Here is a 14849-nt window from a genome sequence, read left to right on the forward strand (position 1 = left end):
TATGAAGGCGAACCATTTTCTGGATATTTTGGGGAGAGGATCTTGGGGGTGAATTTTACGTTGAAATCACTGAAATTTAACTAACGCAGACTACTGTCTATAAGATGGCGGGCTTCATCCAGTCAAAGGTCGTGAACAGAAAGGACCGAGCCTCTCTGACTTACAGGGACTTCTGTCAGCCCACAGCCTTACAAGCTGCACTGCATCTCTGGCTCCGCTCCTCTCCCATTTTACCAGCTCCTCCCTGTGCTTTTGACCGTGCTAGCCTCCTTAATTACAGAAGCCAATTCCTTAAAACAAAACAAACAAAACCACACTCACATTCATTCTATTGGTTTTGTTTTTCAAGAGAACTTCAATACCCTAGTATTTTATAAGTTTCCATTAAAAACTCATTGAAGAATGAGAAGTATTAAAAACACTGAAGATATGCTCATGGGCAATTACAAATTTATTACTTGTAGCAAAACAAACAAACATTTGAGCTCTTTGCTTAATCTGTCTGTCCAGTTTTTCTTTCTCTATTTATTTTTCTCTGTGTTGCCGGGGAATGAGACCCAAGCCTGCACCTTGCTAATGATAGGAAAGGATTTTACCATGCAGCTTTGCCTTGAGCCCCATTCTGTTGTATGCATTGAAAAGGGACATCAGTTGCCATAGTAACTGACAAATCAGCCTCAGGTTTCTCACAGAGGATGCCTGCACTCATGCCATGGGCAGGTCGTGGTCAGGTGTGGGCTGCAGTGAGCAGCTGCCATTGTCCTCCACACCTGGGGAAAGTCTTACCGTGTAGCTTCCTGGCATCTGGATGTTCTGATTTACTTGCCACTCAGCAACTGCTTAGGATGGGCTATTAGACCAGAAGACCAACTATGGCCCTCAGAGGATCACTTGACCTGGAAAATCCAAAAGAGACTGTCCCAGGAAACAACTGATCTAAGAATATGGAGACAAATTGACTTCTGGTGACAGCCATCTTACTTATCTATGATTTGGGGAAGCAATCTCAGCAACTGGCTGTAGCTTCTTCCAGTGATGCATTCGAGGTCATAAGAGAAAAAGCAGTTCACTTTTCTCTTGAGTCAAATTTTCTGCACCATTGAGAAAAATTAATAACATCCTCAGCAAGTATGTTAAACTGTCATTTCTTAAACAAACATAAATGCTTGGGAGCAGAGTACAAAATTTTCACACTGTCCAGGACTTCCAAAAATGAATGGCTTCTAGTAGGTTCTTAACAACTAATGTCAGTCAATATTATATTTGCTACTGTCCTTAGCAAGATGCCTTTGATGGAGAAAGTTCTAAAAGCATGAACAGATGAATGGGTAAAGAAAATGTACAAATACAAATGGAATTTCACACAGCTGCACAAAAAATGACATTTTTAGGAAAGTGCATTATGTTAAATGAAACAAACCAGACTGGAAAGACAAAGAATTGGGTGCTTTCTTTTCTATGTAGAAACTAGATTTAAAATTTTGTGTGTATGTATGTGTGTGTGTTCATGTGTGTGTGTGTGTGTGTGTGTGTGTGTGTGTGTGATGACACTAGAAAGAGGATCAGATAGAGAAGGAAGAAATCTTGGATGTGAGGTGAAGCAGAGAGGGTACTGTGGTACATGTGATAAGAAAGTGAAAAGGAAGACTAACCGGAGGAGGAAAGAAAACCAGCTAGAGAGCAAGAGGGAGTCCAAGGGATGGGAATGATGGGAACAGGTATAGGGATGCATATGTATGGAGGCGCCATGGCTGAAATTCATTACCGTGTGTGTTAATCTAAAAACAGTAAGACAAATAAAAGTAGAATGGCTTCAGAAGGTGGAAAGTATTAGAAAAAAAGGGGGCAGGCGCCAGCTCTGTTTAAGGGGGCTACACTTCAATTCATACATAAAAATGAACAAACTTCCTCAAAGAAGAGGCAACAAAACCCAGAGCCAGGCGTCGAATGTTTTAATAACACTGTTATTTTGATTTTGTATCCCATCTCTCAGAACCGCCTCCCCCTTTGAGTAAATGCTCTTACTTTTGTCTTTATCTCAAGCCTGGGCGTTTATGGAGAACTTCCAATTCCAGGTGTCTGCAAGGGTTTTCATAATTACTGCTTTCACCATTTTCACGGGATAGACATAATAATGTAGCAAAGGCTACATAGAAATGTGCCTGTTTCTCCAAGCCTGTGGTTGGGGCACACTGTCCTGCTAACTCCTAGCATGTATGTTCTTGGAGTAAGGAGTCGCTTGTTCGTCCTGGCCACCCAGAACCAAAATAATCACACAGAAACTGTATTAGCTAAATCGCTGCTTGGCCCATTAGCTCTAGCATCTTATTGGCTAACTCTTACATATGAATTTAACCCATTTCTATTAATCTGTGTATCAGCTTTTGGTTGTGGCATACTGACTAAAGTTCTGGTGTCTGCTGTCTCCGGCAGGGCTACATGGCCTCTCTCTGACTCGATCCTTCTTTCTACCAGCATTCAGTTTTGTTTTCCCTGCCTACCTCTATTCTTTTGCCCTATCAGGCCAAGCCAGTTTTCTTTATTAATTAACCGATTGTATTCACAGCATACAAAGGGGAATCCCACATCATGTTCCTTCTCTTTCACGACTCAAGCACATTTACTGGGCAGGAGATATGTCAAAGGCCAATGTGTTCTTGTCAAAATAGCGATGTACACTTGCTTTCAAAACAGTCCAAACTTGCCAAGCCTGCAAAGGAAACACACAAATCAGGAACTCCGAGCAGGTGGGACCTGAGTTGCACTGATTACTTTCGCTACCTAACGCATGTGCTTATCTGTTTATTCGAACACTCAGATGTGTTACAGGATTTCTGGGAGACACTCTGAATCAACCTGGCAGTCTTGCTACATTACAGAATCTATTTGTTGATTACAGAACTGCTCTGTGGTTCAGGCAGGACTGCACCTGAAATTTCCCAGATGCTATAAAGAAGGTACAGTCTATCAAGCCTATGTAATTATTTCATTTGCCAAATAAACAATGTCTTGTTTTAATAATTGTAAAGGATGTCATTTGGAGAAAAATGAGCACAAAAATAGATGCATTATCAGGCTGGTGATTTTCATCAGCCGCTGCTAAGCAGAAGCAAGTGATCTTGTTAGACCAGTTAGGGATTCCCCGTGCAGAGCTGGGCTGGGGTTGGGGCTATATGAAAGCAAGGACATTCCACTTTTTAATGTTTTTATAATGCTCCCATGCCTGGTGACAGTGATGGAAGAAAGGGGGGGCTAGGGAGGGAGAAAGAAAGGGAGGGGGAAGGAAGGTTAATAATTTGCCATAGCCTTATGTTTTGAAGTTGTTAAATTGTAAAAGGGGAATCGTGGGTAGCAGGCATCCTCAGGTAATTTGGCAATTTCACTGGGTTCAGAGTTTCATTGTTTTCTTCTATCAGAAAAATAAACATGAGATACAACTGCCTAGTGCATGCTGATTCTTATTTATTTTAGTGTGGGATCAAATGAATAGGAAAATACACAAAAGATAAGCAAATGAAGAGATATCAAAGGCACAATGATGATCACAGAGGAAAACTAGTCACTAAACATCTGAGAGTAAGATTAAATTTGGCTTCAATCAATCCGTCAATTGATTGGTCAATCAGACAATCAATCATTATCAGTCAGTTCACTTATTCACCTACCCAAGTCTTCAATAACATATTTTAAGCCTTGACTGTGTAACAGTCATTGAGCAGATCCAAAGATAATTACCTGAATGGATAAGGCATGGGTCTTGCTTTTGTAATTGAGTGAAGTTGGGCAGATGAAACTAATAACCCCCACGTGAACCTCTGAGAACTGTTCACATGTAAACAGAATGCAAAGGGAAGGGAGGAGGAAGCACAGATGTCCCCTTGGAATGAAGAGGAGGACACCAGAGACGAAAGTACATTGGTGTTTGATCTCTAAGCAAAATATGCATTTATCAGATAAAAGCCCCTTCATGCAGAGGGAGCAAAATCGCAGCTCAGAGAAGCTGGAAAGAAAACCGTAAGGGAAGGCTGGTGGCATCAGAGTGCCAGCAGATGCCATGCCAGTTTAGAAAGATGATCACAAAGGGTCACTTGTATCAAATACCAGTACCTCATCAGTCAGTGTAATCCCCCTCCCATCTGGGTAGTGGTCTGGGTTCCAGAAATCTTGCAAGTGTACTACTTGTCTTTTCAGATGTAGGAACTGGTTTGCTGGGTCCTCCATCAAAAATGGGGCTCCTGTTACTTCTGTAATCAGACCAAGGGCACAGAATCTTTTAGGACAGTGCATCACACGCCTGTGTTTTCTCTAAAACAGGCACAGCTCCGGTGTTTGTGCAACCAGGTTTCTGTGGTGGGACACTCTGGGAAAACTATGTCCTGAGGGATACAGAAGGCCTGCTGTGACCTCTGCAGTGTCACCATTATAATCTACAGGTGGAGGGGAAAGTATTGCAGAGTCGTGGTGCATGTACATGTACGGGAGCCGCAAAGCCTGGATTGCAATTCTAACTATCCTGCTTTTCTGCAGAAATTACTTAATATTCTAAGCTCCAGTTTTATTGTGGGTAAAAGATTCTAGTAAGAAGACATATCTAGTTGTTATAAGGGCTGAATAAATTAATAGATAGCAGCTCACTGTATTCAACCAGTCAATGTTTGTGACTCTCTCTCCCATAAGGCTTGCTGGTTAGTTGGCGTCAAAGGTCAATGGGGTCAAAGGTCAATGATACACAGCAGAATGAGACAGCATGTGGTTCACTTACACCGTTCATGAGGACCAGACTATTAGGCACAAATAAGTGCTTCCATGGTCATTTAGAAAGAAAAGATTAGTTCAGAAGGGTGGCAGAAGAGTCTGGAGTTTCCATTTTAGAGGAATGATATGTGGACAAGAGTTTAATGGGAATCTACAAAGCCTATGTCTGAAAACAGTAGCTAGCAAGAAGTAGAAAGAAGGAAGAGGCATAACTGTTAATATTTAATTTCAGAATATTGTAGTGACAGGTGCCAGAGTAATACTGTCCTAATGTAGCTAACCTGATTTCATGTAATCCTAGTGGAATATCTGTGGAAGCCTCTCCCATGACTCCCACACCCCTCCACCTCCTAGTGTTCATACCCCTGTTCGTTCCCCGCTTTCAGCTTATAAGGCTGTCCTGTGTAGCCCAGGATACTGTTGAAACAATGGCATGTGCTTCTTCTAGGGCTACTGTGTGGCTTCTGCTGTGTTCTTTATTGACTCACTTGCTCTAAGAGAGGGTAGATACTATGATCTCAAGGAGGCCCAAGAGAGAGGCCAACAGCTCAAGTAAATAAAGCTTCCCAACATCTGTGCACACAACCGCCTGGGAAGCTGATCCTTTTCCCAGGCCCTAAGATGACTGTAATGCCCACACATCTGTTTAATGTAGCATTATGGCAAAACAAATAAGCAAGCAAGAAACACTCAAGTCAGAACCAAGGCCCTAAGCTGCTCACAAACTCCTGACCCTGAAATGGAAATAATAAATGCTTATTGTTTTAAGCCATTACAGTTTGAGGCAATTGGCTACATGGTAGATAACTGCCACAGTAGGCATTTGCTAACATCTAGGAGAACTGTTGCTCACAAGGGTGAATCTATAGTCAAGAGAGGGAGGGCTCTAGTCACATATCAAAGAACGTATTCTCAGAGGAATGCAAATTTTGTGCCCTAAGACCTTCACTTCCCCATATTTCGTCCTTATTCTGAGAACTGTCATTGCTTGGTTATATAATCAAAAGATAACCCCAGCCCATAACCTCTGCTTGCATGCAAAGATAAGCCACCTGTACCATGTGGGAATTTAAAGTCAGAGTTAATGGGTAACTCAGAGAAGACACATTGGGATCAGACCATTTATAGTGTGTGCAACTATTTATTAGGGATATTTTATTTTATTTCATTTAATTTTTAGACAAGGTCTTGCTATGTAACTATGACTAGTCTGGTACTGGCTAAGGCTGGCCTCAAACTCATATCAACACATCAATCTTTCTCCCCCAACCTCCGCTGTATTGTAAATGTAGGCATGTATCATCTTGATCAGCTTTAAGGATATAATTGATTTGGATACCGTCATGGAGACCTTCCAGAGAACCTGGCATTATCGGCAGGCATATAGGTCTCAATAGCTAGGAAAAGGTAGCAGAGGACAAAAACATGCTTTTGAAGTTGAAAGGAGCTGAGAGACAAGGAACAGGATATTCAACCAAGACCACGTTCAGCCACCTCAACTTTGCCAGTGTGGTGGAAATAGGTGTGCTTAGACAGTAGACGTGCTTTAGCAATGACTCCCAGTGCACCCTCTTCCAGTTTCTGGTAACCTCTGTTCTCCTTCCTAACTTATTGAAGATGCATTCCAGGCACCCCTACTCAGTGGACTCCTCCAGTATTCATGCTTTATTTCACTTAGCAAAAAGTGGGAAAAAAAGTATAAACATGTTTAGACAATAGTGAATTGAACCTGGAGTCCAAGGGATATTTAATGCAACACTAAGGAATTTAGGTTTTACTTTGTAAATGATTTAAGATCATTTCTGAACAAAAAAAATAAAGGGTCAATTTGCTTCTAGTTATTTTTATTTTGATAAAAATAACAACCATTTTAATTTTTTTAAAAAAATTTCTTACTATGCATCCCTGGCTAGCTTGGAATTCATGACATAGACCAGGCTAGCCTCAAGCTCACAGAGATCTGCTTGCCTCTCCTTCCCAAGCACAGTGATTAGAGGTGTGTGCTAGCACAATCATGCTAACTGTTGTTGAGGGTATAAGTCAGTGGCATCAAATTCATTCATATGCTTTGTAACCATCACCTCTGTCCATTTCCAGAACCATGTCCTCATCTTAGACAGAATCTCGGAATGCTTTAGCGGTGGCTCCCGACCCAACCTCTTCCAGTTTCTGGTAACTGCTGTTCTCCTTCTTATCTTATTGAAGATGCATTCCAGGTACCTTGACTAAGTGGAGTCATCTAATATTCCTGCCTTCTCTCTCTTAGAAAAACGCATCCATGGTCCTCCTGTGCTGTGAAGGGCCGGTACACATTCCTTTGTGAGACTGAACAACATTGTATAAATATGCCCCATTTCTCTTCCTGTGCACGACTCTGCTTTGTTGGTGGTGTGGAGAGGCAGATGGGAAAAGGAGAGAGCAGATCAAAGGATGCAAGGTTCAGACGCTTCTAATTGTCAGGTGACTGATAATGACAATGGAGATGGGAAGTCACCAAGGATCTGAAGAAACTCAGAAGGGTTTGTTCATTTATAGTTTGAACAAACCAGCACTGGCATTTTTGTTTAGTTAAGAGGTGCTCATGGGGTGGGGGTGGGGTTCTCAGATTTCTCGTTTATTCTTCCTGAAGAAAAGGGATTAAGTCACGATCTTACATACCCTGGGCCTTATAATCCTGTTTTAAAAGATGTTTATCTAAACAAGATGAGTTGCGATGCAAAGGGGACCAAGTATTACCAGCAAATTATAATATTGCAAAATAATGGTGCTTAGGTTATAATTTCCAGGTAGAAGAAGAAAGTGTAGTTGCTTCACATTGTGTTACACAGGCTTATCCAAAAGTTCAACGTGTATTCTAAGGCACAATTACCCTAGTACAATCTCCGAGAACCAAGGAGCGATTACATAAGCCCCAGTAGAGAAGTGTGATTTAAAATATATGTCATTGCTATTTTAGGCTTTAATAACCCTATCTTTGGAACTCTGCTCTCTTTTTTCTTCTTGGAAAATGTTTTACAGATACAGCCCTCTCTTTCTTCCCTGGGCAAAGCACCCACCTCAGCATAACGGGCCCAATAGGCAGCCAATAAATATTAATTGATGGTGATAATAACATCACCCAGGAGCAAGAGGCAGCAAGTGTTATTTATTATCTGCCATTACAAATGGGAAAATTGACACTGGGGGATGAAATGAGTCACTCAAGGTCACATCAGAAGCCAGTGGCAGGCTGGAAATAAAATCTAAGCACTATAGCGGGGCATGCTATTACCCTCTCTGCTTGAGAAATTTCTCCTCCCTTTTCCATTTTGTCTGACCAACCTTGAAAGTTCGTGAAAGCAAGAGCAGGGCTTTGAGTTTGTGGGTTCACTTAATATTGCTGGGCCCTGGAAATTAAACCCTGAGTTTCCTTGCTTTGCTGGTTTTCAAAAGGGTATTTTGTGTTTTTGTTTTCTGAATGTAGTTAATACCAGCCAGGTTAACACCTTCCTTAAAATCTTTATAAGCCATAAAAATATTTCTCCCTTGATAACTCTTTATAGTCCATTTTTCCTTTTAGTCACAACTAATACGTTCTACTGATGTTCTACCTGAAAGTTCTCCAATACCCTTCCAAGAAGATGCTAAGGACAGAGACTTCAGGCTGAACAGCTCTTCAGAGTCACCAGGCACAAGAGCCCCATGCTTTGCTGTCCCTGCTGGTGACGGTCTACTTCATGGAGCCACTTCCCCCATGCCTCCTTTCTGTTGTCAAGGGAGGCTGAGTTACATAATCTCTAAGATGTATTGTGATAAAGTAGAAATGGTCCCAAAGAAGTATGTATAAAAGAGGATGATGTGAAAATAATATACAAATGTATCAATAATGTTAAAAATATGAAATTTCTATAACTGTAGCAGCAGAGATCAGATATTCCCTGCTAAGTTTTCTATTTCCATTTCTCCCTCTCTTTTTTCCCCTTTGAGACAGGATCTTGCTTTGTAGCCCATGATGGCCTCAATTCTCTGCTATGTCCCCACCTCACCTTTCAGTGTTGGTATTACAGGCATAGGCCACTGTGCTTAGTGTTAAACTCTTTCCTTCCTTCCTTCCTTCCTTCCTTCCTTCCTTCCTTCCTTCCTTCCTTCCTTCCTTCCTTCCTTGTTTCCTTCCTTCCTTCTTTTCTCTTTCTTCTTTCTTCCTTTCTTTTTCTCCTTCCATTTCTTCCTTCCTTCCTTCCTTTCTTTCTTCCTTCCTTCCTTCTTTTTGTCCTTTCTTCCTTTTCTTGCTTTCTGCTTGTTTGTCTTTTAGAGACAGGGTTTATTTGTATAACTCTGGCTCTCCCAGAACTCACTCTGTTGACTAAGCTGTCCTCAAACTCAGAGATCCTCCTGCCTCTGCTGGGATTAAATGTGTGCACCATCATTGCCCTGCCAAATTCTTTTCTTCTTAAAGGGAATCAGACCCCTTGATTCCTTCCCTTCTCACTCTTAAATTTGGCCACCAATTAAACATTTGTGGTCATGGGATAGAAGACTTGTATTTAGTAGAAGAAATACTCGCATTTTCTGCCAAGTCAGGTGAAAATGAAGCAGTGGTGGGGAGGAAAAGGGGTGAATAAATATTAGAAGTAAGTTGATTTGGGTTATGAGAGGAAAAGTGAAGAAGAGAAAGGAAATTAGAAAGGAAAAAAGGGGAAGAAACCATTCTGACATGGTCATGTGTGCCTCTAATTCCTGGCTGGGGCAGGAAGACTAACATTTTGAGGTCAACTTGGCCTAAATAGTGAAAGTTTGTCTCAAGAAACTAACAAGAGAGTCTGGTGGCTGTTTCCTATGCTTTGTAATCTCAGCACTTGGAAAACAAAATGTGTGTGTGTGTTTGTGTGTGTGTGTGTGTGTGTGTGTGTGTGTTGGGGGCTGTTAACGTGGGATTCGTGAGACCCCCATCTCAAAAGGAAAAAATAATTTAAAAAAAAACAGAGAAAGAAAGAGTCAGAAGGGGTCAAAGGAAAGGGGAGAACTGAAGAAAAGGAGAGAAAACAAATGATGAGAGTCATAAAAGGTGATAAGTAGAACAAAGGAACAGTGCCAGAAAGGATTTGGTGGGGACACCAAGGGCAGGAAGAATGGAGCTGGGAAAACAGAAAGGTAGACTGAATTATGGACTGGGTTTCCAATTTTGATGTGTTGAAATATTTAACAGGATTCTTCACATCTGAACCTTTAGCTGAGAAACTTCCACTCTACTGACCTGAGAATTGCCGGTGTAGCCCACGACGGCCTCAAATTCACTGCTATGTCCCCATCACAGCCTGCGCAGTGCTGGTATTATAGGCATATGTGAAGAAGTTTGCCAGCTAGCACCCCCTGAGTTTAACTGAAGTCTGTTCCAGCTCTGGGCACACACAAAGTGACACTCACATGCAGGTAGACATACTGCAGTTTCTTGGGTATGTTTTGGGAGGGGCAAAAGTTTCACTAGTTTTTAATCACATGGGCAGGAAAGTTGAAAACCCTTAAGAGGTGGCATTTCATACACTATGTCAGTGACCGTGGCACCATTGCCTGGATATGTGTGTTAATGGAATCCGTATTTTCAGGGTCACAACAAATGGTGCCACAAGAACAGGGAAACAGTTTCTCAATACCAACCCAACTACCTAATGAATTTGGTCTCCAGCAACGACACTTTTTTCTCCGATTAAGTTATTTCCTGTCACTGTTATCTGTGGTCACTGTGCGTGCCCTTAAGAGTATCGGCCACGCCTACACCAGTGCAGGTCCACACCTGTACTTGCAGTGTTTAGGAGGCTGAGGCAACAGGCAGATCTCCTGAGTTTCACAGAGAATTCCAGGCCATTCTGAGCCACGTAAGGCAACGCTACCTTAATCATTTTTAAATACAATTATGCAGGTAAGGTTATAATAATAAAATCTCATAAAATAAAAATTTTATCAGTAAATACCAACTCTTCAAAGAATTAGAGCCTTTCAAGGGGTTGCTGCGTCGGGCCACTCCTATGGCCAGGAAGAAGGCTGGCAGAGAGGAACTAATGCAGACAAGGTCCTGAAGAAGAAAGTGTGAGCCTAAAGGCCCTTGTCAATATACATAAAGTCTTTCTGGGTGGTGGTGGTGCATGCCTTTAATCCCAGTACTCTGGAGGCAGAAGCAGGTGGATCTCTGTGAGTTCAAGGCCAACCTGGTCTACAGAGCAAGTTTCAGGACAGGCTCTAAAGCTACAAAAAGAAATCTCGTCTCAAAATAAAATAAAATAAAATAAAAAGATAGAAAGTTTTTTGAGACAGATTGTCTTGGCTTACTAACTGGTGAGTGAGAACTAAGGGCTGGAATGGCCAGAGACAAACAGGCCAAATGTGTTTGATTTTTTTTCCCCTGTCTATGGCTAGCAGACATCCTTGTACTTTATGGACAGACATGATCACAGGTCAACAACATGGACATAGACCTCCAAGCTGTTTCACACATGGGTTAACTCCAGCTGTCAAGTCAAAACAGAAAGTCATAAATGCTAAGGGAAAGAAGTCTGATTTTTATTTTAGCAGACAGTAGTGGAAGCTATCTTTAAGGAAGCAAATTGGAAGCGACCAGGATCATCAACCAAATACTCCCGCAGTCATTGCTTTGTTTCAGACAGGGTCTGTCATGTAGCCTAGGTTAGTCCCTACTCATGGTCCTCTTGCCTCTGTCTCACGAATGCTGGGAAGGCAGATGTGCACTACCACTCCCTACTCCGTTTAGTCCTTAATAATATTCAAAGATTGTCTTACCAGGAAAATGCATTTCGAATACATTGATCTCCCATAGAGTTCCTTGCAGACCAGGCTGGCCACCAGCTCACTCTGTAGCCAAAGATGATTCTGAACTTCTTTTGATCTTTTTTCAAGTGCTGGGATTACAGGAATGCACTACACTATTAGGTTTCTATAGTGCTGGAACTGAATCCAGGGCTTCAGGGCATACGACACAGACATTCCACCACCTGAGCTATACCCCAGTTACCGTATTTACTCTTTTTTCTTTTGCCAGAGTAACTGGTATTCCTAGGAGGTCTCCCATTCATGTACTAACCAGACCTGAGTCTGCTTAGCTTCCAAAATCAGACAAGATCTGGTGTGTTCAGGGTGGTATGGCCATAGAGCCCATACTTACTCCTCATGTTTGATAATAGATGTCCTGTAGAGATAGATACATGTTGAATTTAGCACTACTCTGAGTAGTGCTAGAATGAAGAACTGTCTGGGAAAGCTGCTGCCTGAGTCTGTTACCTTCTCAGATATGATCACTCAGCTTGCTGACTCCTGGTCGGTGAGGACCCAGAGGCCAATTTATTGGGTCTGGTTCTCCAGGACAATGTCTTGCCTGTGTTCTGATGCCCATTTCAACCCTGACTGTAGTGCTGCAATGAACGTGGAATGTAGCAGGATGAAGGGGTTGCTCGTGCACACAGTGTGAAATGGCTGCAGCATCCCACCTGGGACTACCTGTGCGGTCTGCTCAGCTGGGACTAGCTGTGCAGTTTGCTCACCTGGACTGGCTGTGCAGTTTGCTCACTTGGGATTAGCTGTGCAGTTTGCTCACCTGTGATTAGCCATGTGGTTTGCCCACCTGGGATTAGCTGTGCAGTTTGCCCACCTGGACTGGCTGTGCAGTTTGCTCACATCACTTTTTAACCTTCCCAGTTTCCTTGTGATAAAATGGGGACATGGGACTAATTTTCAGAGTGATCAGGAGAACTTAAACTACAAGTCCCTGATGCATAAAAGGAATTTAGATGGCAGAGTTAGTATTTGCTGATTTTAGTTTAAGGGAAGGCAGTTCTTGGCCTACATGTTCAAAGGAGGTATTTATTATTAATTATTATTATTATTATCATCATTTAAATCAAATGGTGCACTTGTACTTGTAATTCCCTATCCAGGGAATGTCTACGTTACTACATTGAAAACAGGATCAGTAAGATACTCTGAGAACTCTGTTTCTGAGTTTAATGACCAGTGAAGTTCGCCATCATTTTTGAAAATGGATAATGGGGCTTTCTCCCTACCCACCTTTAGTCAGGTTTCAGGGGAGAAGTCATTTGTTACATAGCTAATTTTCTGTGAAGAAAATTTACCTGTGTAAATGATAAAAATAAACTTTCAAATAATTTATTTATTTTACGATAGAAAGGGCTCCTGGGAAATACAGGTGTGTAAATGGAGATTTTTTGTCTGGATCGTCAATCAGCTTGCCCTGCCAGCTGCTTCCCAAATAATCACAGAGACTTAATATTAATATAAATATTTGGCCTATAGCTTAGACTTGCTTTTAACTAGCTCTTATAACTTATATTAACCCATTTCTATTTCTCTATGTGTGCCCCGAGGCTCGTGGCTTTTACCTCCTCAGTGGCTTCTTTTGACTGGCAACTCCTCTGACTTGGTTCTTCTTCCTCCTAGCATTCTCTCTGCTCTAAACATCCTGTTTAGTCATCAGTCAATCAGCTTTTTATTAACAATAAGTGAATACATATTTACAGTGTACAAAGATTGTTCCACGGCACAGGAGAAAAGGCTTTGTTTTTTTCATGAACTGAGACAGAAGCAAAGAGAGTTGACTCCACACCGTCCTTCCCAGAGCTGTCTAATTTAGAAGATGTCAGTTAAACTAGTCATTCGTGCAATGAATGAGCATAATTTTAAATATGGCAGCTTCAACAGCTTGCAAATAGAACAGGTTTGAGGTCTGAAGGGTTGACCTAGGACAGGAAATAATTCTCTAGTCTTATTTCCAGTACTCAGATTGCTTTTGTCTGGAGCCTTACTTATGTAACTTCATTTTCTTTTCTGTTAAAACAAAGTTAGTCAAATCAATTGTCCTGCAGAGAGGTGTGTTTGTGTTTGAGAGCTTATAAATTAATGGCTAAGTATACACATAGACACATATAAAGAGTTGCTTCTATCTATGGGAGGAGCTTTGTGTAAAAATGTTATTTTGCATAAGTCTTAAACTTTTGAAAGAAATGAATTTATTCAGAATTAAGGATCTTTATCAGAACTATTTATAAATCATATTGGCTTAACTGTTAGCCCCCATATTTTCAGATTTGGTTACAAGGAAAACAAACGATCATTCAGTTCAAGTCTGATATAGGCTACACATTCCCTGGGTCAGTTTGGCAGCGAATCACCTGGACTGTGGTGACTTCCTCGACCCGTCTCTAAAACAGGGAGCTCAGAGAAGTCTAGGAATTCATGCTTCCAAAGGACGTCGAGGTCGCCTTGCACTGCTACTGTGTGAGGATCACAATTTAGAAAAGGTGCTTTAATGTTTCCTATGTTCATGGGTGCCAGAACGCGTCTTTGGAAGAGACAATCAAACCAGCACGCTACTAGGTTAACGTGTAATTGGGAATAAAGCAACAGCACACTCACCACATTGACAGTTTCAAACCCACAGCAGGACACATTTCCTTGACTCCCTTTGGAGGTCCACAGAGGAGACACATTTTCTCCTATCTTTACAAGTCAGAAGGAGTTACCACCCTGACAGTTGTAAAAGACGTGACAAACAAGGAAAGCCATCTCTTACCTATTATTAGCAAGGTGGAGCAGACAGCTGCTTGAAGCAATTTATAGGCCATGATCCTGTTTTAAAAAGAAAAAGATGTATTTGTTTTAGTCTACCCCAGATAAAACTTTAGGGTACACTAGATATTTTTACCAGGCATATAAAGCATTTACAGTGTTGTACCTGAATGCCTGAAAGATGTTAGGGAGAGGCCCTTGCTTGACGTAGCATTTTTATATGCTTTTTTACCTTTGGACTCCTTGAACTGACTTTACAGGCTGTACTTACACATATGGTTTATTTATTTACCGATTTAACAATCCCAGGGCACTTACATAATATATCAAAAATAAGATAGGAAATCAAGATTACTTATCCATTCTTGGTGGAATTATTTTGTTGTTGTTGTTGTTTGTGTGTGTTTTGTTTTGTTTTTTGAGACAGGGTTTCTCTGTAGCTTTGGAGCCTGTCCTGGAACTCGCTCTTGTAGACCAGGCTGGCCTTGAACTCACAAAGATCCGCCTGCCTCTGCCTCCTGAGG

General features: G+C 41.5%; 1 protein-coding gene across 1 annotated transcript; it reads right to left on the reverse strand.

Moving 5' to 3' along the window:
- Nucleotides 1–2283: 2283 nt before the first annotated feature.
- C2H3orf85 (chromosome 2 C3orf85 homolog) lies at nucleotides 2284–14584 on the reverse strand. The gene is made up of 4 exons (XM_048454332.2): nucleotides 14492–14584; nucleotides 14330–14385; nucleotides 4108–4244; nucleotides 2284–2710 (listed from the first exon to the last, which is right to left on the reverse strand). Exons 2-4 carry the CDS (start codon nucleotides 14379–14381, stop codon nucleotides 2621–2623), a joined length of 279 nt encoding a protein of 92 aa, XP_048310289.2. The 5' UTR covers nucleotides 14382–14385; nucleotides 14492–14584; the 3' UTR covers nucleotides 2284–2620.
- Nucleotides 14585–14849: the final 265 nt, after the last annotated feature.

This window comes from Myodes glareolus, chromosome 2, assembly GCF_982192425.1.
Source record: "Myodes glareolus chromosome 2, mMyoGla1.1, whole genome shotgun sequence".
NCBI classification, from domain to species: domain Eukaryota; kingdom Metazoa; phylum Chordata; class Mammalia; order Rodentia; family Cricetidae; genus Myodes; species Myodes glareolus.

Excerpts from the sequence above, each read along its gene's own strand:
- C2H3orf85 (XM_048454332.2), bottom strand. The coding sequence starts at position 14,381 with ATGGCCTATAAATTGCTTCAAGCAGCTGTCTGCTCCACCTTGCTAATA. Across the intron at positions 4,245-14,329 it reads CTCCACCTTGCTAATAATAG|AAGTAACAGGAGCCCCATTT; the intron begins GTAAGAGATGGC and ends GTCTGATTACAG. Across the intron at positions 2,711-4,107 it reads GGATTACACTGACTGATGAG|GCTTGGCAAGTTTGGACTGT; the intron begins GTACTGGTATTT and ends TTTCCTTTGCAG.